Source organism: Podarcis vaucheri, assembly GCF_965113315.1.
Source record: "Podarcis vaucheri genome assembly, chromosome: 1".
In the NCBI taxonomy this organism is placed as follows: Eukaryota; Metazoa; Chordata; class Lepidosauria; order Squamata; family Lacertidae; genus Podarcis; species Podarcis vaucheri.
The window spans coordinates 44536036-44560751 of record NC_138759.1 but is presented as its reverse complement, the minus strand read 5'-3'; the positions used below and the strand labels follow the sequence as shown (position 1 = coordinate 44560751).

The window sequence follows — 24716 nt, the reverse complement described above, 5'->3', positions numbered from 1 at the left end:
AGTGCCTAGGATCAAAGTCCAAAAGTCACCAGCAGTTGCTTCTCGGGTGGTGACAGTTCTGGAGACACTTCTTCCCACCCAAGAAACTGAAAAACTGGAGGCAGGCTGTGTTTGCAAGTATTTCACAGTATTAGAAGAAGTTGCTGTTCTAAACATAGGCAAAAGTTTGAGGAGGTTATTATTCCACTCCCACTGAACTGGTTTGCCTAGACCCAGAATAAACCTATGAAGTCATAACTTAAATAGCAGGCTCTAGATTGTTGCCAGTAAACATCTTTGGGTCCTGCCCTTCCACATAAGGAAAACACAGGATTCCCATTTTATGGAGAAAACAGAACGAGCACAGCATCATCACTAAAGAGTAAAACAGCAGGCACCCAAGAATACAGTTTACGATGTATTATTCCTTAATTCTTAGCAGCCAAAAGAATCCTTAACAAAAACAATCCTTAACAGCCAAAACAAGTGGCAAGAGCTGAGGGGGCGCCAGAATTGCTCAAGAATTACAAACAAGGAGAAGAGTCTTTGGCATATTATTCCATCTAAAGATTCCAGACAAAATGCTTTTATTTTGATTCTTGCTCAGCTTCAGCACAATCATGTATCATCTTCTTCTGACTATTTTTTTTTAAAGCGGTCAGCAAACAAGTACTCAAATACCCATCTATTCCTAAAAGCAGTTTTCTCATTTGAGCAGAAAGTGTTTAGGCACATAGAATCATAGATTTGTAGAGTTGGAAGGGACCCTGAGGGTCATCTAGTCCAATCCCCTAATATGCAGGAATATGCAGTTGCCCCATACGGGGACCAAACCTGCAACCTTGCCATTATCAGCACCATGCTCTAACTACCAACTGAGCTAATGCCTCCCCTCCACACACACCTTTTTTCACCCCAGAGCTGTTTTTGCACATCCATTTTTATTCTGGTATATAAAATCTTATGTGTGCTGATCAAAAGAATCATCATAGATCTTTCACCTGGACCACAAGAGAGGGAAGAAGGCTAATCTCAGCGAAGGAAGCAAATCTATTTCAGTAGGGAAGGGGAGCCTATGGGCTTTCCAGAGGATGTTGGATTCCAACTCCCATCAGCCCCAGCCAGAATGGTGATGAGGGATGAAGGGAGTTCTAGTCCAGCCATCTCTGGAGGGACCACAGGTTCCTCACTCTGTTCTGTGGGATGGAACAGAGCTTCTACAGAAATTAACAGGCCACCCATGTGAGCCAAGGTACATATCGAGCTTGGGCTGCTGGATAAGGAAGAGCATGGCAATGTTACGTTGCAACCTCAGTTGTGTTTGCTGTGGTTGCATTTGACAGCTAACAAATAAAAACAGCTAAAAAATAAAAAGCACTGTATTGGTGAGCTGATCATAACCAGGCTGTACAAGAGGGTGAAGGCTGCCACCATAACTGGGCAAGGCTCTAGAGAAATCATACTGGAATTATACTGGACATACCAGTTGGGGCATTTGGCCTACAGGAAGAGGAAGTAGCATGGCCCAACTGCCCATCCTTATTTTGACATTATGGAATTTGCCCATTATTACCCTTAATGTTTTGCCAGACTAACACTTTGGGAAGTGGCATGTACCAATTCTTAGAAATTATCTCTAAGGTACTCTTTAGGGCTCCAAATGCTTTGCAGTCATGCTCAGATTTATCCTAGCAGCAGCCCTGTTCCCATTTTATTGATGGGGAACTGAGGATACAAGAAAGGAACCCTGCCCTGATGCATTTCTGAAGTCAGCTCCCACAGGTCTCAATCCAGCCCAATGACCCACCAGCACAGAGGAGAGGACCTGTGGCCCTCCAGATGTTGGACACCAGCCCCCATCAGAAGCCGCAGCCAACATGGCCAATGGTCATGGATGATGACTATTGCAGTCCAGCAGCATCTAGAGGGCTACAGGTTTCCATCCCTACTCTAGGAGCACAGTACCATCTGGAGAACACATAAAAACAGAGAATCGTAGAGTTGGAAGGGACCCAAGTGTCATCTAGTCCAACCCCCTGCAATACAGCAATCTCTTGGCCAACGTGGGGCTTGAACCCATGACTCTGGGATTAAGAGTCTTGTGCTCTACTGACTGAGCTATCCTTCAGGTCATGCTTGATTTATATTCTGGCCTAGCCTCCTCCATTACCCATGTAGCTTATTTACTACTGCACTTCTGACCGCTATATTGCTCTTTGGGCCAATAACGTGAGAGCTAGGCACACATTACTTATGCACTGCATGCTGCAGGGGTGCAAAGCTGCTAAACCAGTGTTTCTCAAACTGGGGTCTCCAGTTGTTGGACTACAACTCCCATCATCCTTGACCACTGGTCCTGCTAGCTAGGGATTATGGGAGTTGGAAACTATGGAGACCCAAGTTTGAGAAACACTGTGCTAAACTGTATCATTTGAACAGTCAACTCTTCTACATTTTTGCTGTCCCCTCTCCCTCTTTGACTCTACATATCCCTTCACATTTACAATAACCTAAACACATCCAGAGAAAAAGCTTGGAGAACTGATCAAGCGGAGTGGATAACATGTATACTTGACCTGTTCCTCTTGAGACTGCATGCAGGGTTCATTACGACCAGGATGCTATTCTACACATTCTCAGCGGTCTCTGTTCCTTACTCTTTGGGTGGGGTCATATGCATTGCCTAAGTCAGACAACCACACAGCCTTGCCTGCCAAAACTAAGTTTTAATGACATGCACAGACTGAAGGCAAACTTCTGTGTTTTGTCTCTTACATTCCCTCCAGCGCAGCAGAAGTCTCAGGCAGGTCATGGAGAGAAAGTGACGTAAACGAAAAAGTATCTGCCAGGTAGGTAAGTCACCTCACTGCTCAGGGGCTTTGTTAATCCGGTCTCCTAGAAACACACCTATAGTAACCTCACTCTTCCCGGGGACCCAACGGAAATGATGCACTCACTTGTCCTGTTCGAACAAGCCTTCCATTCCCCACGGGATTCCCCACCTCCTGACCTAGTTCATATGTCATAGCTACAGAATACATTTGTCTTCTGGCTCAGATCCCACCACCATTCCTTGTCAGCGGCTTCAATTGTATTTCATTTTCAAATATCTCAATCCCACAAATCAGCCCCCAGCAAACATAAACATGCGGAGATTTTTAAAGCCACACACAAAAACAAAGCGGGAAAGAAAAGAAGCAAATTAAAGCTGGAGTAGACAAAAGAATAAGCGTTTAGCTTATCTCCAAAAGCCCATCTGGATAGAATTTACAATCCTGGGTCAAAATGAAGAACAGGCACCAAGCAAACCTTCCCGGGAAGGCATTCCATAAGCTGGAAAGACCAGCAAGCGTCTATGATAGTCATTCAGAGAAGGCGCTTCAGAATATGCCCTCAACACAAGGGGAAGTTTATACAAGAGAAAGTCAAATTGGTATTACTGTGTACAGTCTCCAACTCATTCAATTATTGTGAGCTAGTTTATTGTTCACCAATCTTCCCATCTCCTGGCTTGGAACAGTTTTTCAGCTCCCTTATAATAATTGGGTGGTGGAGGTTAAGCTTCAATAACGTCAAACTTTTTCCTAACACGCACACACATATATGTTTCAGTATACTGACAGGGTCTATTTACACAAACATCTACATTCCTTACTTTTTTTGGAACTGCCCCCATTAACAGATAAAGCATTAAATTTGCTTTGGTTACTATTGAGAAATCCTGCAGCAATTTTGAACGGGGAAACGTCTAATGAGTGCAAGGCAAATTGCTCTCACAGCCTTCAAAGCCATCCATGCCCATGTATTTGCCATGCCTAGCATAAAGTATAGAAAGTAGGAAGCCAGTGTTTTCATATACTGTATATATATCATCCACTACAACAGCTACATTTTTAAAAAATGTGGTGGATTGTTCAGGAACATCAGAAGAGAGTGCTGGATGAGGCCCACCTAGTCCGACATCCTGTTCTCACAGCAGATAACAAGATGCCTATGAAAAGCCCACAAACAAGACCTGTTATTGATGGCATCATGCACACATGACAAAACCTTTCAAATATACCCGACATCACTATCGTGTTAACCTCCTCCTCTTTCCAGTAACAGAAAAGCATGAAACATTTTAAACAGAAGAGAAAGCAAAAATAAAAGGTCTTCCTGGCTGTGCCGAGACCTCCTTTATTAATGTTTTATTTATGCTTTTACAGTAAATTGGTACATCCAACTGGTAAATTGGAGATGTGACCTCCTATACAAACATAGGAAGTTGCTTTACATCAGATGAAACCTTTACCCATTGATCTTTGATCACCTTCATGCTATATATTTAAAGACGGAGCTGTTCCGCCAGGCCTTTGGGCAGGATGCAGTTTGACTTACTTTCCTTTGTATAAAACAAGCCCAAAGGAGGCCCCAACCCGCTCACAGGTCCTTGTATGACCAGTGGAAACAGTTGGTCCTGGCAAGTACTCAATTCCAACCTAATAATTGCCACCTGCCCAGATTTTAACTTGTCTGAATTAATTTTAAGGTGTATTTTAATTAACTGATGTCTGTTTTTATGTATATTGTCTTGTTTTTATGATGTTAGCCGCTCTGAGCCCAGCCTCGGCCAGGATACAAATAAAATATTATTATTATTATTATTAAAGCACTATTATGCCACTTTAACACTCATGGGGAATCCTGGGAACTATAGTTCTGTGTGGGTCAGCACCCAAAACAAACGACAGTCCCCAGGATTCTCCATGACTGTCAAAATAATATAACAGTGCTTTAAATGTATGTTGTGGATGCGACCTTTGGCAGTGGCTCTCCAGAGTTTCATGCACACCACCTGCTGCCTGAGCCTTTTTAAACTCAAGATGCCAGGAAGCTGCAGTTCCACCTCCAAATACAGGACCTTGCACTGTATTCATCTCCTCCATTAAAGCACTCCTGGTTCAGCATGAGGCAATTAGGTTCCAGGAAGGATCACACCTAATCCCCATGAGACTCCTTGCCCTAGGTTTAGATTTCTTTGAAGACTTTGATACTTCTGTTGCCAGGCCGCAAATAGTTAGAGAACAGAAATGGAAAAAATGCTTCATGGAAGGCACATCTTTCCGTGCAATTAAATGCTTAAAGCGGCACTTTTAAAACGTTTGGACCTGCAAAGATATTTTGATAGGTGCACAATGAGCTTTTACTCAAAGCTCTCTTAGGTAATCCAAGATCTGAAACTCCCGTTTCTCTCCCACAACTCTCTGGACATTCAGGAGTCAAAGCACATTTAGGCCAAAGGAAAAAATTATAGACTATGGGTATGGATTGGTATATCACATTCCCTTGACCCTTCAGCATTGTGTCTGCAGATGACCTGAGTAAGGTCTGGGGTTGTGCGTATTCAAAATGTTCCCTAGGGCCTGGCACCGTGCTTCTGTCCCGTGAAATGTGGTAGAATCCCTTTTTACAGACTACTAGAGTAGTGCAGGACTTTGCATGCCATTTCAATGACTGTGCATGCGCTGTTCTTATTTGTTGATATACTCCTTAATATTCCCCCAGAAGTTCATGTCTGCAGTCAACGGGGCTAAAAGGTTTATCACTACAACAAGGAACAAAGTTTCCCTGGTCCAAATCCTGCACAAGTCCAAGTCATGTCCTCATTGGGAATGTCCAACCAGTCATGACACAGGGCATTCCTACAGCCTTGACTGAGTGTAAGAAGTACAGCATCACATCATGGGTTGTTGCAGGGGAAATATTCTTGTTGGGTAAGTCAGAGATTTTCAACCTTTTTGAGTCCACAGCTCCCTTAAGCAACTACCTTCTTTCTGCGGCACCCCTGTGGGGCTCAGGAGCCCAGTTAGGACACCCCGTGCCCACAGAGATGGCTGCCACTCACCCCTTTTTGAACATCCTCCTCTGTGGAGTGTTCCCTCAGCCTCCTCTTCTCCTGCTGCCGCCATTCTTGCTGCCCCCCACCCTACCCCAAAGAGAGGTGTCTTCCAGAGGCACCATTCACCTGCAGAGCTTATAGCCAGGCCTGCTGCAATAAACAGCTGCACCAGCCTTTGGGAGGCAGAGACATGAGAGGGCATCAAAGGGAGGGAGGGAAAGAAAGAGGGACAAAGGCCCGTGGCACCCCGACCATCATTCAAGGCACCCCAGGGTGCCACGGCACACTGGCTGAAAACCACTGGGGTAAGCAATAGTCAAGCTGGCATGCAGGCTGGTTAGTTAGTGACAACTGATAAAATTACATCACTGACTACATCCAGGAGTTGCCCATAACACAACCTGAAGCTAATCACAACAACTATAGATGCATTGTTGTGGAATGGGATGTAGTTTCCTAGGTATGCAAGGCAATAGAGGAATCAAATAGTACAAGCAGATCATCTTTACTTCTAAATCTGGCAATACTCACCTGCATGCCTAATATTGCATTGTTTGTGTGTTTGGGGGCAGGAGCTATTTGCAGGAATGTTTATAAGATCAGTAACATACAAATGGTATGTGCTTGACCAATGATGATCAGATACATTTGTGCAAATTTACTGTCTCGAGTAATAATGATAAATCACAGATGCAAATTTTGAAGCAAGCTATAAAATGAATTTTCAAAGACTCCAAGTTACTAAAAAATTGAACAAGGCACTCTTTGCTAGAGTTAGTATGCAACCAAAGGCCACCTGGTCTGCAAAGTACTATAAAATATAACATATTTAGTGGGTGGAGAATGCAATCACCCTCAAACAAAAGCCCAGTCTTGAGGAAGGATACACAGGCAGCACACAAATAATGGGCAGCACATGTACATTTGTAGTGTTAGAGATCAACATGTGCAGAGAGGCCTTTAGTGGCATTTCCCCATGAGTTTACCATTCTTTTTGTTAAAGGGCTACTCTGCGTCATAATCCATGTTGCATGGGGATGTGGGATAGATGTTTTACACGGTCACAATTTGCATACGCACACAAGAAGCCACAATGTGGAAAAGTTCCATAGCTAAAGTAAACTGGAACATTCCTGTAATATTACACTTTTCCAGGAAAAAGTACAGAACTATGTTATTGATGAAGAGCCTGACTGCCTGCCACTCCTCATATTAGTTTTGTTAGAAACTGCTGCATGTATTTTGAAAGATCTTTATGTAGACATTCTACTGGAAGGCTGCCATTATAGAGAAGCAATAACAACAAACTACAGACCCTTGCCCTTCACCCCTATAACACGTTCAGTTAAATTATTCAGCCAGGATCACACAGTGAAAAGGCTGGAAGTTCTTAAGCTTTCATTTACACATTCCAGTTATGCAGCATAATCTGAGCATCTTTTTCTCACAATTAAATCCCACTAAATTCAATGGGTTTTACTCTCTGGTGGATTTTTCCAATGAGATTTCCTCCCTGTGCTTAGATTTCAGCCTTTTTAATACAGTGGTACCTCGGGTTACATATGCTTCAGGTTACATACGCTTCAGGTTACAGACTCTGCTCACCCAGAAATAGTGCTTCAGGTTAAGAACTTTGCTTCAGGATGAGAACAGAAATCATGCTCTGGCGGCACAGCAGCAGCAGGAGGCCCCATTAGCTAAAGTGGTGCTTCAGGTTAAGAACAGTTTCAGGTTAAGAATGGACCTCCGGAACGAATTAAGTACCATATTTGTCACTCTATAAGACGCACCAGACCACAAGACGCACCTAGTTTTTGGAGGAGGAAAACAAGGAAAAAAATATTCTGAATCTCAGAAGCCAGAACAGCAAGACGGATCGCTGCGCAGTGAAAGCAGCGATCCCTCTTGCTGTTCTGGCTTCTGGGATAGCTACGCAGCCTGCATTCACTCCATAAGATGCACACACCTTTCCCCTTACTTTTTAGGAGGGAAATAGTGAGTCTTATAGAGCAAAAAATACGGTACTTAACCCGGGGTACCATTGTATATGTGCTTTCCCTTCCTTCCCCCCCCCAAAAGATATTTATTAAAGTTTTTTAAAATATAACAATGAAAAAAATAAAAAATAAAAAGAAACAAAATACAAAAAATCAAATAATTTTCCATAATATATCTTCCTTATGCTTATTTCCCCAGACCTCCTCATACCTCCCTTCTTTGTATTCCACTTCAATTTGTTAGTTCAGCAAATCCTTATCATTAAACTTTTACCCATTTATAAACCTTCCCCCCCCCCCCCGTATCTCCTAAAGCATTACAGCTGGAAACCCCTTGGTTTCTATCCAACATCCTTCTAACAATGTGCTTTCCCTTCCTCCTGTCGAAGATTCTGGATTTATGAATTTTCAAAACAATGCTTGGCCAGAGTCTCTCTCACAAAAGCATATTAACTTTTTCCAGATCAGACCAAGGTCAACTGGTTCCATTGTTCAGTTTCCAGGGGCAGCAGATGTCTCTGGTTACTCATGATCAAGGCGTGAAGGTGGTCGCTTTCTCCTGCCATTTGTGCCCAAGAGGTATAAACTGCTCCTGGACATGGGGGCTCAACTGAGTAGTTTAAACCGCTTTGATAGACCTACACTCCATTCACTTGCCTAATCCAGGGGTCTCCAATGTAGCACCTCTTGGCACACATGTGCCCTTGACACCCACAGGGTGCCTGCCCCTCCCACTGCTGAAATTAGGCTTGAAGGAAGCATTTAGCTGTAGCCAACTGAACAGGCTGTGCTGTGTACTTGGTTGTGAGGGTGGCAGCAGCTGTATAAACACATTAAACTTAAAGGGCAAAAAAGAAAGAAACCTGGGTTCGCTTCTACATACTTTCATCCTTAATTCAGACTTCGCGTTATATCGGTATATTACAATGCACAGCTGGTAACGTATCACAATGTTGAAAATTAGACATCACCCTGTCTTACAGGGAACTGCAGTTTGTGCTGAGAACTGAACCCAAGAGGGGTGAACTACAGTTCCCAGGATTTATTTATTTTTTTGGGGGGGGTGTTGTATGTGTTGTGTTACCTACCACATTTCCTCCAGTTTGTGAATAAACTCAAGGCCCCTAAACGTTGGCGACGCCTGGTCTCATCCTTTTTTCAAAAACCAGCTCCTAACTCCAGTAGAAGTCCTACTTTTCCTTGCCAGCCCTGACCTGCCTACCAGTCAGCTTTGTTTGGGTCTCTCTGGAATTCTACTATTTTTTTTGGGGGGGTGGGAAAAATAATACTTCTCTCCAGTCCACAGTAGGGCAAATCTGGACACGTCCCGCAAGACACACCCCAACCACAACACACACACACACACACACACACACACACACACACACATCTCCTTACCCCGATGGCCTTTCCCCCGCATGGCCACATAGGCCTCGTACACGTCCTTCTTGACATAGTTGAGGAAGCCATCCTTCCGGGCAAACTTGCAGACGAAGGCCTGCTCGTAGAGGCAGTCGAGGAGGAAGCAGCTGTGGATGCCGTCTTCCTCGTCCCCCCCGGGGACCTTCTCCACCAGAGCCAGGTTGCACTGCGGGTGCTTGCAGCAGGCCCGCACGCAGTCGCGGCCCCTCTCCACCGACGGCGAGGACAGGAAGGTGGCTCCGTTTTCCACCGAGGCGTCCGTGTCCAGGACGAACTCGGGCAAGCCGGCCGTGAAATGGGCCTGGCACCTGTCTCCGAAGGACTCTCCGGGGACCTTCTCTTCCTGCCCGACGGCTACCAAGGCAGCCGCGACGAGCTGAAGCAGCAGCCCAGCCTGGACGTGAATCCGACGGGGGAGCATCGTGACGCAGGCGGAGCCCCTTCTGCCGCGCAGGCGGTGGATCTCCGCAGCCGAACGAGGGCGGTGCGCTTCGAGGAGCGGAAAGCAGGCAAAGCGCAGACGGGCTCGCCAAGGAGAGTCGACTGCGCCGTCGACTAGGAAAGCTGAAAGGGAGTTGCTTCCCCTCTCCTCTACTTGTGGCTCTTTAGTCCAAACAGCATTTCTTTAAACAAATTTTTCCCCCAAGATTTTTTCTTCTTTTTTAAACTCTGGCTCGCCTGCTCCCAAAAAGTCCAACTGCCGATGCGCGACGGCGACTCTTCCTTTCGGTTCCTCCTCGGAGAAATTGCGGGCGGCGGGCGCGTGTCCGGGGATCGGAAGAGTGAGGCTCCCTGGGCGCCGTCCCTTCGGTTTTGTGCGACGACTTCCTCCCTCGGACCTCTGCGATCTGTTTCCCTTTTCGGGTTTTTTTTCACTACCTGCCGACTGGTTTCAGGTGAAACTGACTCACGGGCTACGCTGCAGCCCAAGAGGGGTGTTTCCCTTCCGCGGATCTCCGATTAACTCCTTCCCCGCCGCCTGAACTTCAAGGTGCGCCCTTTAGCAAGAGCTCAGGGAGAGACAAAAGACTCCAGGTGACAGGAAGTGAAATTCAACCCCTGGACACCCAGCCCTTCCTATTTACTTTGAGCAGGCAAGAGGGAAGGGAAAGGGGAGGATGCTTAGAGGCGCGCCTTTCCCCCCAGCCGCCTCCTGTGAAAGGGAAGAGGACGGGCAGATCTGAAAGTATTTGGAAGCCCTTTCAGGCCAGGGGGAGAATGTGAAATGGAAATACGGTACTGCCCATTTCTTAGTGCCCGCTTTTCCCTGTGGAAAACCCCAGGCGAAAACGGCAGCCTTTGGCTGATTGACAACCGATGTTCTAGGAAAGGGATTATGGGTTTGTTGTTCTTAATTTTATAATATATATTTTATATTGTATTTTTATGTTGTGAACCTCCCTGAGATATATCGATGAGGGGCGGGATACAATCAAAAATAAAAATAAGATGTTCCAACTGTGGTTCCCTCCCCCATTGATTTCAAATCTAAACATGACTTACATGGGGCATTTCATCTGTGAATCTTCAAATATCCCCACACAGTGAAATGTGTGACATCGAGCAAACATATTTATTATTTATTTACTTATTATCTGCCAAGGAGCTTTAGGGGGCGTACATGATTCTCTCCCATCATGTACCTCACAACAACCCTATGAGGTGGGTTTGGCTGAGAGATTATGATGGGCCCTAAATCACCCAGTGAGCTTCAGGGCTGAGTGGGGATTTGAACTCTGATCTCCTGGTTCCTGGTCCTGCACTCAAACTGCTGCACCACACGGTTGTACTGCACGATATTATACACTGTAGAATTATTTATTTTGTCTAGTTATGTAATACCTTTTTAAAACAAACAAATTTAATTAAAGATTTTCTTAGGTTACAAAAGTACAGTGGTACCTCAGGTTACATACGCTTCAGGTTACACACTCCACTAAGCCAGAAATAGTGCTTCAGGTTAAGAACTTTGCTTCAGGATGAGAACAAAAATCGTGCTCTGGCGGCGCGGCGGCAGCAGGAGGCCCCATTAGCTAAAGTGGTGCTTCGGGTTAAGAACAGTTTCAGGTTAAGTACAGACCTCCGGAACGAATTAAGTACTTAACCTGAGGTACCACTGTATGTGCATGGTCTCTTTTTTTTCCAGGTCATGATGTCTTTTCTACAGATCAGTTACATTCAATGTGAGACTGGGAGAGGCTCCCAGCCACCCAGCAACATGCCAGAAATCGTGCCACTGTACAATCCAAGTTAACAACCCAAATCCTGAGCATACAGGTGCCTAAAAGCTTGCCATAATGGTATGTCAGATGTGTTTCCCTGGGGAGGGCTGTACCAGTAATTCCTTTTTCTAAAAAATAAAAAAAAAAGCAAGATCACTTGAAAAGCGTATTCTTTGTTCCATGTATAAATCCTTTAAGGAGCTAGATGTGTGCTGCAAACCAGCGGACATCAGATCAGATGTGAGGAATCTTCATCCCACCAGATGTTGCTGAACTACAAAACCCATCAGCTCCAGTGGCCAGGCATGATGGGAGTTGTAGTCCAGCAACATCCAAAAAGGCAAAAGTTCGTCACACCTGCCTTAGATGTATCCTTCACTTTGCTCTGATAAAGTCAACTTTGGGTCACGTCTGTGATTCAGAATGGCGGGTGGGGAGAATAAAATTCCCCCTGCCTCTTCATCCGTAGGGCCTGTCCTGCTGAAGTATGGGAAAACCCCTAGATTCATTGCCAACATAACTAAACTGTAGGTTCACATTCAGAGTCAGAATTCCATTGAACAACATTTGGAGTGAGTCAACAGAGGGGGAGGGGACTCTTATCCTCATGTCCTGTTTCTATGGGCTTTCCAAGGGCATCTGATTAGCTACTGCAAGAAACAGAATCCTAGACTAGATGAAACTTATCTTGATCCAGTTTTTTGATGCTGGAGACCAAAGCTTGCTTTTCTCTCTGTTGCTTTAGCTTACCAATGGGAAGAATCACAGTTGATGCAACCTAGCAGGTGAGAGCCTGCAAGGCAGATATGAGCCACCCTGGCAAAACCCTCCATCCTCTGCCATTCAGCTGAGGGTAGGGAGTGCCAAGTAACTAGCGCATGGCAGTGTGGTAGCAGGAGAAATGCAGTCCCCAGATGGTGAGTGAGATGCAGCAGAAGATTCAAGGCATTGCCCATCCCCTTACCAATAGCCCCAGGCTCTTATAACAGGATAACGATGTCAACAGTTTCTGCAGATTTTGTCTCAATACTTTATTTGGATTCGATGTAGAAGTGATTTAAAACAAAGCAAAACTACACAGTTTGGCTGGTTGAAAGTGATGAAGGACACTTCCGCATTATGCTTCCTCAATAGCTGCCACAGTGCTTACTCCCCCTCCTCCTGCCACCCACCAAAAAAAAAAAAAAAGGAAATTGAAGAACCTCTTAAAAACCACTTTAGGATAATCACATAAAAATCAACATTGTTTGAAAAGTCGGGGAAGAGAAGACTCTGGCTTTTGTCACCCGTCAAGAGTGGTTTAAAGGGGTACCTGGGTAGCGTGTGGCGTTGTGGTTTAAACCAATGAGCCTCTTGGGCTTGCCAATTATTTTTTCCTGCCCTTAACCCTGAGGTCCCAGCAATGGGTTACAACAATTAAAGCACAATGTTAAAATCCGTTTGAAAGAACTTACAATCACAGAAATAAGCTGGGTCCTAAAAAATTACATCCCAAAGGTCAAAAGACAGGGCAAAGAGGGGCGTCTTCAGCGTTCACTGCGAGTTGTATGATGAAGGTGGCATATGCACCTTTGTGGGGAGGGAATTTTGCGGCTTAAGTCTAGCCATGGAGAATGTTCTCTTCTGGAGCACCACCACCCTGAGTTTCTGAGGCTGGTGGAACAACCAAAAGGGCCCCCTCTGCAGATCTGAACACCTGAGAAGGACAATGTGGTAGGAGGGGGTCTTTCAGATATTTGGGGCCTGGGTCATTTAAACACTAATGTGAGCACCTTGAATTGGGCACGAGACGGCTGCCAGTCTCTTTCGGTACATAATAGGCGAAACCTTACAGGTGAAACTTTACCTCAGCATCAAGATCTAGTAATGCAGAGGAGGCCTGTTACATTTGAATCTCTGCTTCTTGTGAAGTTGTTAGTGTCACTGGAGCCCTGCCAGAAAAGGGTGGTTACCTATTCAGAAGAAACACTACGTATTGCTTTCCAATGCCAGAATGTGTGAAAACAGGAAGGACTGTGTCTTTTATTTTTCCTACTGCAGCTAGGTCAGCCACTACACAATCAGCCTAAATAAGGATAAGGAGAAAGGTTGCATTTTATTAACACTCTTCCGTGAGAGGGCAGGAACAAAACCCATTTTGAATAAATCTGCTACACAGTAACCTTCTGAGAAAATACCAGAGTATTTCGATTATTGGAGTAATCGTCTTTGCTTACCTTCCTCCAACAACAACCATTTCCAAATTCACAAGGCCAGTAAAATCTATTTGTCTCCCTGCTCTAATGTGGAGAACCTGTGGCCCTCTAGATACTATAGGACTCCCACTCCCAGCAGCCCCCAACAGCATAGTCAATGGTCAGGGTCATAGGTGATGGGAGTTCTAGTCCAGCAACAGGATATCCTGCACAAATGGATACTCAGAAATCTCTGTCAAGCTTGTCAGCAGTTAAAGACATGTGCAGGCAAACATTCATGCGTGTGTAATATTTGCATGCCTGTATTTTATTTAAACATGCCTTTTATTCTAGTAGAACAATGTACTAAGAACCACCAAACATAAATCAAAAGATTAATTGCTAACTCAGCCTTGTATTTATTAGCTCACCTGGTTGACATAGGTGACAAGGAATTCCATGCAGGTGAGTGAGCAGGCTGGTAAACGAGGGACCGATTTTCTCCATCCTTCCTCTGCCAGCCTTCCACATTGCTATGCTACCTAGCTATGGGGCCATGCCAGAGAGCTCCTCCTCCTCCTCCTCCTCCTCCTCTGTTACAAGCATGGAAACATAGTGGGCTGGTGGGGGAAAGTTTTTGCAAACAGTTGCATGGCATTGTTTTAACTGAGACTGGAAGAGCTGAAACTAGGACCCAGAATTGTTGCCAGCACTTTCTGCAATTGGCACCTGTCAGTTGTGATGAGACGTATCCTCAAACATTCAGCATTTTTGAAACTCTATTCACAGTTTTAGAGAAACAGATAGAATTAGTTAAAGGACGGGTGCATATTCAAGTATATACACAAGTAACTCTTTAAAAGGAAAAAAATCAGTGCAATGCTACCTTTTCCATTTAGCAGTGCCCTGTGGAAAACTTACTTTTCAATTTATAAAGCATTTTGCTTAGTGGTGAAATTTATAGTCTCTAAACGCTGCTTACGATGTGGTCAATTTTATTATCCCATTGACTTGTATAAGACAATTGCAACTCAGACAGTGGGTTAAACAGTTTTCTTCCCTGAGGCAAAGGGAAAGAAAGATTACAAAAAGAAAGTTTGTTCAATTAATTTTTTTGTCTTGTTCTTTCCTAGGTGAGCACTGGGTGGAGTGCATAATTCTCTCGTCCCTTTTTATCATCACAATAATCTCATGATGTAGGTTAGATTGACAGACAGAGCCCAAGGTTATTATTGCTTTAAAAATTGCTTATAGTGCACAGTTAAAACATTTTCATGCCATTGAAATACACATCTGTAAAAACAACAACAGGTTTATTCAGCTATTATCTCATTAAAAAATAGTGACATAAGACACCTAATAGCTTAGGGACTGCATCAGAATTACGCTCGTACATTGTAATCAACATCCTAATCTAACAGACAGGACAAAGCTAGCCAGCAAAAGCATATTTTGAGATATATAGATAGATGACAGATAGATAGATATTGTGTTATTTAAATGTATTTCTAATTGAGCTGTTTGATATGCTGAAAACTGCATAGTACTGATGCAAGAAAAGGCGGTCTATGAAATATAATGAATACATAAGAAACATTCTAAATAATAAAAAATAAAAGGTGGTTTCTTCTAAAATACCACTGTTGGTACCAGTGGGGCACTAAGAAAAACGTACTGACACAGAATCCAAAATATAAATATAGGCAGCTTCAAAATGTCTAGTATGCTGGCTTATCTAAGGTCAACTAATTTGTGTGTTGTCTTTTTCTCTTAACTCTTTATTTGTTTGCAGTTTCCACATAAGGTCACAAATTCTTATCAAGAATAAATACTGGGCCTATTACATTGCATGACTTTCCATGGAAACTGTCTGCCCAGAGCAGACAAAAACGCTGCCTTTCTCATATTGATCTCTGTCCTTCAGACAGGCATTGTTTTGCCTAGTGGTTAGAAAACAGAGTAACTGTTTTATTTCATAGAATCAGAGAAACAAGGAATTGTAGAGTTGGAAGAGTCCCTGATGGTCATCTAATCCAACACCCTGCAATTCAAAAATATATTGCCTGTTGGGCTCAAACCCACAACCCTGAGATTAAGAGTCTCATGTTCTACTGACTGAGCTATTCCTCTCATCCTATTGCCATATACTGTATTTTTCGCTCTATAAGACGCACTTTTCCCCTCCTAAAAAGTAAGGGGAAATGTGTGTGCATCTTATGGACCGAATGCAGGCTGCACAGCTATTCCAGAAGCCAGAACAGCAAGAGGGATCGCTCCTTTTCGCTGTTCTAGCTTCTGGCTTTGCCGTGCGAAGCCTCTTCTGGGCAGGGGGAGCCTTCATCGCGTTGCCCTGAGGAGGCTTCGCGCAGCTATCCCAAGAAGCCAGAACAGCAATCCCTCTTGCTGTTCTGGCTTTTGGGATTCAGAATATTTTTTTTTGTTTTCTTCCTCCAAAAACTAGGTGCGTTTTATGGTCTGGTGCGTCTTACAGAGCGAAAAATACGGTAGTAGTTTTCTTTTAACTATCAGCTATTGATATATCTGAGAAGTAGGATTCACTTTTTGCAGTCTCAGTTTCTCTATATCACTGACAAGAATGTTTGGTGTCACATAGTCAGAAGGCCATTAAGCATCACTTTTGAAAAAGAGCATCCATTTATGCTCTGTGGAAATGTGAATACAGGACATTAGGCTCCATCTAAATCCAGATGTTCTAGAATGAAATGGACCACCCTTTCAAACAAAGGATATTCTTAATTTCCAAGGACCTTAGTGTGTACTTAAACTGCAGCTATGGTTGAAGCATGCTTCAACTTGACCGTTACAGTACTTTGCTCTAGTACTGAATGTATACACTTCACTAGGATGTTTAAGCTTGAAAAAACTTGCAACTTACAGTATGTGGAAACATAGGCACCAAGTTGCACCCAGCGTTGAGGGGCTTATTGCTTGTGCATGACATCACATGCATGACACACGTACCTCAACCTGACCAGGCCGACTCGGCCTGCCATTCCCACCCCCCCACGTCAGCCGCCTTACCTTTGCAAAAGGGACATGCGGGGCGAAGATGTTTCACCTCGCACATCCCTGGCAAAGATTGTCATGGGCCAGGAGTTGGCTTCACCTGCTGAGCAGCAGCCTGAAGGAGCAGAAGGCGAAATGACTCCAACTGCTGCTGATCAGAGAGCCAGTGTGGTGTAGTAGTTAAGAGCGGTAGACTTGTAATCTGGTGAACCGGGTTCGCGTCTCCGCTCCTCCACATGCAGCTACTGGGTGACCTTGGGCTAGTCACACTTCTCTGAAGTCTCTCAGCCTCACTCACCCCACAGAGTGTTTGTTGTGGGGGAGGAAGGGAAAGGAGAATGTTAGCCGCTTTGAGACTCCTTTGGGCAGTGATAAAGTGGGATATCAAATCCAAACTCTTCTTTTTGCTCCTGATGAGAACCAGCTGGCTCCAGCTTTCTTAAGCAGGGTTTCCAGCCTCAGTCAGTTGCTGGAAACAACATTTGTCATTCCTGGTCTGATCTTGCTGCTTCTCATTTCTCGTGACCTTGGACCCTCAGATTTCATGCCCCCTGGATCATCTGACTATATGAACTGAGATGCTCGTGACCTTAGGATTGGACTGAATCCTGCATATGGAGTTTGCCTCCAGGCAAGTACCCCACTGAGATTTGGCTGGCTTCTCCCTCCACTAAGCTCTGCCATGGCTGGAAGCACAGGACTACGACAAAGATCACAGGAATGCCCTGCCGCATTCCTGGTGGCGATCACCAGCGTGCCTCCCCAGAAGGCACTCTGGCAATCACCAAAGGGAAGTGTGGGTTGAAGCTGTATCCTGCCGCGTCCCTGGATGTGGCATCTTCATCCTGGTGTATCCTTTTGAGGATCACTGTGGAATTTGGGGAGGCAACCCCCTTCTTGAACATATTGGGGGGCCTGCTCCCCCTGCCCTCCCCTATAGATGACACCCTGTTTGGAAACTAGTAGAGGTTTGCACACATTGGGAAATAACGTATTTTCCCTCCTAAAAGGTAAGGGGAAATGTGTGTGCGTCTTATGGAGCGAATGCAGACTGCGCAGCTATCCCAGAAGCCAGAACAGCAAGAGGGATTGCTGCTTTCATTGTGCAGCGATCCCTCTTGCTGTTCTGGCTTCTGAGATTCAGAATATTTTTTTCCTTGTTTTCCTCCTCCAAAAGCTAGGTGCGTCTTGTGGTCTGGTGCGTCTTATAGAGCGAAAAATGGTGCTATGCACACAGAAGATTGACACAACCCTTCACACAAGGACCTTAAATGTACCAACTCTGTTTTCTAGGTGGTAAAATGTGATCATTTTCAAGTTAGGTTTTTCATATTTCTTTTATGTGGCACACCAGACTCCCTGAAAGTAGCTTATTTGTACCAGTATGAATAAAGGTAAAGGGTCCAGTTGTGGCTGACTCTGGGGTTGTGGCGCTCATCTTGCTTTATTGGTCAAGGGAGCCGGCGTACAGCTTCTGGGTCATGTGGCCAGCATGACTAAGCTGCTTCTGGCGAACCAGAGCAGCGCACGGAAACGCCATTTACCTTCCTGCCAGAGTGGTACCTATTTATCTATTTGCATTTTGACGTGCTTTCAAACTGCTAAGTTGGCAGGAGCTGGGACCAAACAATGGGAGTTCACCCCGTCGCGGGGATTCGAACCGCCGACCTTCTTATCGACAAGTCCTAGGCTCTGTGGTTTAACCCACAGCACCACCCACGTCCCACCAGTATGAATAGATAGACATAATAACAAAGTAGGACAGTATGAGCTGCAATACTGTGGAGCCGTGTCCTAAGGACTCTTGAATGCCTGCTCATTGCTTGGAGACAAGGCAGTGTGAACCAGTCCTTTGTATAATCCCAGTATGACCTATTTTTGTAGCTGCAAAAATAACCAATTTAAAGTAAGGATTTGATAATGGAAATAGGCTACACTCTTATATATTGTGGTCTCATGAAGTGATAACCAATGCCAGCTTCCACAGGGGACCCCAAAGCAGGCCTGCCCCCCCAGAATTGCATGCATGTTTGCCACTAGCCATGTAGTGACTGACTGCATGTCAAAATTATTGGGGCTTTGCTTCCATGACTTTATTTTTTTTATAGAATATTTATTGAAGATTTTAAAGAATTCAAACATTACAACAAACTTAAATCAAAAAGAAAAAACAAAAAGAAAGCATAAAAAACATATAAAAATACAAGGAAAAAGTACATAAAAAGCACAAAAAAGAAAATAATTCATTTTCTTAAATATCATTTTCATAACCCTCTTTCGGGACTCCCTCACGTCTCCCTTTTCTGTGTTCCTAATTACAAAATCATATTCCGCAATACTTCACCTTCTCTTAAAAATTGTTTTAAATTGTATATTCCAACAATTATGTCTCCAATTTTGCCTCTTGTTATCAAATATTTAAGTATTTAAACTTGACATAATATTATTCAAATTTCATCTTTGTTCTTATAATTCAATTATTTTCATATTCCTTTCCACTAGTTTACTAATGCCGTATTGTTTTTATATCCTGCATCATTTTAACATTCATAGAGTTTACAATGCTTTTGCAAATAGTCCTTAAATTTTTTCCAGTCCTCTTCCACTGTCTCTTCTCCCAGGTCTCAGATTCTGCCAATCATTTCTGCCAATTCCATATAGTCTATCAGTTGCATCTGCCATTCTTCCAGAGTGGGCAAATCTTGAGTCTTCCAGTGCTTTGCGATGAGTATTCTTGCTGCTGTTGTTGCATACATAAAGAAAGTTCGGTCCTTCTTTAACACCATTTGGCCGACAATGCCCAAAAGGAAGGCCTCTGGTTTCTTAGGGAAGGTATATTTAAATACCTTTTTTAACTCGTTATAGATCATTTCCCAGAAAGCCTTAACCCCTGGGCAGGTCCACCAAAGGTGAAAGAATGTTCCTTCAGTTTCCTTACATTTCCAACATTTATTGTCTGGCAAGTGATATATTTTTGCAAGCTTGACTGGGGTCATGTACCACCTATATATCATTTTCATAATATTTTCTTTCAAGGCATTACATGCCGTGAACTTCACACCGGTGGTCCATAACCTTTCCCAGTCAGCAAACATAATATTGTAACCAACGTCTTGTGCCCATTTTATCATAGCTGATTTAACCGTTTCATCCTGAGTGCTCCATTTTAACAGCAAGTTATACATTTTTGAAAGTACTTTAGTTTTTGGTTCTAACAGTTCTGTTTCTAATTTCGATTTTTCCATCTGGAAACCTGTTTTTTTGTCCAAATTAAAAGCCTCCCTGATCTGGGCATAATGTAACCAGTCTCACACTTTATCCTTTAGTTTCTCAAAACTCTGCAATCTCCATGTGTCTCCATCGTTTTCTACTATTTCCCAATATTTTGGCCAGTTGGCCTCCATATTGAGTCTTTTCTGCACCTTAGCTTCCATTGGTGACAGCCACCTTGGGGTCTTGTTTTCTAACAAATCTTTGTATCTTATCCAGACATTGAACACTGCCTTCCTGACAATATGGTTCTTGAAAGCTTTATGAGCTTTAACCTTGTCGTACCAAAGATAAGCATGCCACCCAAATACATTGTTGAACCCTTCCAAATCCAAAACGTCAGTGTTCTCCAGAAGTAGCCACTCTTTCAACCAGCAGAAAGCTGCTGATTCATAATACAATTTCATGTCTGGCAGGGCAAACCCCCCTCTTTCTTTCGCATCAGTTAATATTTTAAATTTTATTCTGGGCTTTTTGCCCTGCCAGACAAACCTGGAGATATCTCTTTGCCACTTCTTGAAACACTCCATCTTGTCCACAATCTGCAAGGTCTGAAACAAAAACAACATTTTTGGCAATACATTCATCTTTATAGCAGCAATTCGACCCAACAAGGAAAGCTTCAATCTTGACCAAATTTCTAGATCCTTTTTGATTTCTAACCAACATTTTTCATAGTTATCTTTAAATAGGTTCAAATTTTTAGCTGTCATATTAACCCCTAGATATTTCATTTTCTTAACCACATTTAAGTCTGTCTCCTTCTGAAACCTTTCTTTCTCTGCATTTGTCAAGTTTTTTTCCAAAACCTTAGTTTTCTGCTTATTTAATTTAAATCCCGCCACCCGACCAAATTCTTGAATCAATTCCAATACCCTTTTTGTACTAGATTCTGGCTCCTGTAATGTCAAAACTAGATCATCTGCAAAAGCTTTAAGTTTATACTGTTTAGCTCCGACCTGAATTCCTTCAACCAGCCGGTCCCCTCTAATCATGTTCAAGAGCACCTCCAGGACCGAAATAAATAACAATGGGGAGATAGGGCAACCCTGTCGTGTTCCTTTTTCAATCTTAAACTCTTCTGTCACCACATTGTTAACTATCAGTTTTGCCTTTTGTTCTGAATAAATTGCTTCTATACCGTTTTCAAATCCCCGTCCCACTCCCATCCCTCTAAGGTTTCCCTTCATAAATTTCCATGAAATATTATCAAAGGCCTTCTCTGCATCAATAAAGATCAATACTGCTTTTGTATTGGTGTTCATTTGCAAAAGTTCCAGAATATCGATAATGTTCCTTGTATTGTCAGACAAATGTCTACCTGAAAGAAAGCCTGCCTGGTCCTTATGAATCACTTCATTTAACACTCTTTTTAATCTACTTGCCAAAATATCTGCAAAAATTTTGTAATCCACATTCAACAGGGAAATGGGACGGTAGTTCTTAAATTGTGTCTTTTCAGTTTCAGATTTAGGTATCAATGTAATGAAAGCTTCTTTCCACGACTCCGGTGCCTCCCCCCCCCCCCCATAATCTCATTGCAAACCTCCTTTAATGGTTGAATCAAATAGTCTTTCAAAATCTTATAGTACTTAGAGGTAAGCCCATCCGGCCCTGGAGATTTTCCCAATTGCATATTCTGAATGGCACCTTCAATTTCTTGTTCTGTTATTTTATAGTTCAATGTTGTCTTGTTCTCTTGAGATAGTTTTGGTAATCCATAGTTTCTTAAAAATTGGTCTATCTCAGTTTCTTTTTGCGGCCCTTGGGTGTAAAGTTGTTTAAAGTATCTCTGGAAGCATTTTCTAAACTCCACAGGGTTCTGGATACTTCTCCCTTCAACTTCTAAATTAGTAACCATATTCAGTTTTTGTCTCTTTTTCAACTGCCATGCTAGCAGTTTTCCACATTTATTTGCTGATTCAAAAGTCCTTTGTTTCATTTGTTTGATTTTCCATTCCACTTCCTGATTTATCAATTTTGAATATTGTGCTTGATAAAGTTTAATTTCTCTCAGAATCTCCTGTGACTTTGGTTTCAATCTTAACTTTTTCTCACCTTCTTTTATTTTATCTAAAATCTTATCTTTTTTTTCATTCTGAGCTCTTTTCTTTATCGCATTCTGTTGTATCAGAAACCCCCTCATAACCGCCTTACTTGCATCCCAGATTACTCTTTTTTCCACTGTGGTTTTCAAATTTATTTCAAAATAATCCCTCAGAGTCTTTTGGGCCTTTTTAACAATCTCCTGATCTCTAAATAAGGTGTCATTCATCTTCCATCTAAAGGAGCCGGATGTAGTTAGTCTCATTTCCATCTTTACTGCGTTATGGTCGGAGCAGGTTTTTGGGCAGATTTCCACCTTTCTAGTCTTAGGTGCCAGTCCTCTAGTTATCCAAATTTGGTCGATTCTTGTCCATGTCATTTTGGCTTCAGAGAAGAATGTCCCCTCTCTTTCCAGGGGGTTCTTTGTCCTCCATATGTCTATCAAGTCCATATTGTCAGTTAGTTCAAAAAAAGTTTTTGGTAGTCTGCCTTCTTTTGTCAAACTTTGGTTCTGTGCTTTATCCATGTTCGTAGACACCACCCCATTCATATCTCACATCATAATGATGTTGTTATAGTCAATGTAGTCCAGCATTGTCTCGTGCAGCTTCTTGTAAAATTCCGATTTCCCCTCATTCGGAGCATAAATTCCCAAAATTAAAAAATTTTCTCCTTGTATTTGTACTTCAATTGCCAAAATTCTTCCTTGCTCATCTTTAAAAAGGAATTTTGGTGACAGGCTCTCCTTTGCGTAGATCACAACTCCTCTTTTCTTCACTCGGTCCGATGAAATAAATTCTTGGCCTAGTCTCTTATTGACTAACACTTTTCTGTGGAGCCTAGTCACATGTGTTTCCTGCAGGCATATAATATCTAATTGTTCCTTTTTTAATAAATGAAAGATCCTCTTCCTTTTTTCTGGGGAATTACAGCCATTAATATTCCAACTTAAAAGCTGCAGAGACTTTATTCCCTTAAAGGAACTACAAATCACTCACCACAAATTAATCTGATGCTGTGATTTTGCATACAAAAGATTCTACTAGAGAGAGAGCTATATTTTTTCAGAGCTCCTTCTAACAGAAAGAGTTGTCATTCACAGTTCAGGATCTGTCGCTTTTCAGATAAGGCTAAAATAAATCAGACTATGGCACATTCCATTCTGCTCATACATTTGGGTGATAGGAGATTATTGCCAAGCATAATGTCTAAATGTGATGTGGCATTATACATTGACTGAGCATGTTTGTGAAACATCTTTGGCCTCAGCAGAAATGTCTGCTTTTGGATCTATAGTGCTAAAATGATCAATTAGTCTGCATGGATGGATTGATCTGACGTGTGTCTAGTACAATAATAGTTATTAAACAAATATGGCATACCACATGCTACAGGTTACATCAGAAGTGATTTCTTAAATATGACTCAGAGCTAAGCTAGCCCACATGAAGTTTATGTGCAGCAATCTGTTTATATTCTTTTCTTCTAACTTAAAATTTAAGGGCAGAATCCAGGTTAGGCTCACATGTGTGGGATGTATCCACTAACGGAAGAAAAGAGGAGCCAAGTTTTGCTCCCCCGGTGCTCCTGCAAATAGGCTGCAGACCTGAGTAAATCTTTTCACCAGTCAGAAAAGCAGAGTGGTTTTCTTTTGGATCATTTATTCATTTTGGTTTGACATCTTTTCCCATTATTCCAGTTGTCTAAAAACAAGCATGGTAGAGGCAACAATAGGATGGAAGGATGCTCAAGTTGCAGGAAACATTTGCAGCCAAAGGCAACCTGACCTTTCACATAAAACTTGAAGAGGTCAGCGAGTGCCTTTTGGATCAAACTGTAAAACACCCACTCCTTTGACAACAAAAATGATGCTGACAGGTTGCCTAGATACACCAGATGTCTCTGGGCAACCTGTCAACATCACTCCTGTTGTTCAGGGCATGCTTTATGGTCTGCTGCAGCAGGCAATCTCCGGCCTGCAGTCTCTTATCTAATAATTTTTGGCTCCGATTGCTCTCTGCAAACTCTCACCTTGTTCCATCTAGCTGTTGACTGCCTTGTTTCTAAACAGCTTTTAAGAGGCAGCTGAAAAAGGATTGGCTTGTTTGTCCTCTGGTTCCTCCATCTCCACCCACCAGTTTAATTGCCTTAGATGTTGTTGGGTGTCAAATTTCCAAGGCAAGAGGAAGAGGTGTGGACCTAAGGGAAGACAGAGAGGTGGCGCAGGAAAGGGAGACTTAGGGAAGGTTTCCAGAGTTCGGCAGTTCATGACTAACAGTCAAGTTAAGCTGTGGTGTGAAATAGAGCAGAAAAATGAATGACAGGCCTCTGAGTCCACAAGGAAATACACAGCTGCAGCGTTTTGCAATGTGTTTCTCTGATTTGCCCCCTAGATAAGCTTTCAGATGAGCAACTGAAGGCTCATCAACCCCATATACTTGGGGTTTATCTGGTTATAGTGAGTGAGGAGGGACCTACCAGGGCTTTGCAGAACCCTTGTTTACTGTCAGCAAAAAGCCCAACATTCCATGCCAGAAACTGTTTGGATGCCCAACACTTTCCTCTTTGTGGTTCCTCTTGCAGTAGCATGTTCAGCTGTAGTGCTTTGCACCTTTATTGGAAAGTAAATTCCATTGGACTCAGTAGAATGTACTTCTGAACAAGCACACTTGGGATTGTGCTCTCAGTATGTTACCAG

At 43.1% G+C, this 24716-nt stretch overlaps 2 protein-coding genes across 3 annotated transcripts in view; one reads left to right on the top strand and one right to left on the bottom strand.

Annotated features, from left to right (window-relative positions):
• The window catches only part of SPINT1 (serine peptidase inhibitor, Kunitz type 1), a 33273-nt gene extending 22186 nt beyond the window's left edge, over positions 1–11087 (bottom strand). The window contains exon 1 of one of the 2 annotated variants that reach the window (XM_082240306.1): positions 9256–11087. In XM_082240306.1, the coding sequence (XP_082096432.1) occupies positions 9256–9700 (445 nt within the window). In that variant the 5' untranslated portion in view covers positions 9701–11087. The remainder of the gene's footprint in view (positions 1–9255) is intronic. The other variant, XM_082240305.1, reaches the window with a different exon arrangement.
• Positions 1–24716, top strand: part of RMDN3 (regulator of microtubule dynamics 3) — a 276642-nt gene that overhangs the window by 134435 nt on the left and 117491 nt on the right. The window lies entirely within an intron of this gene.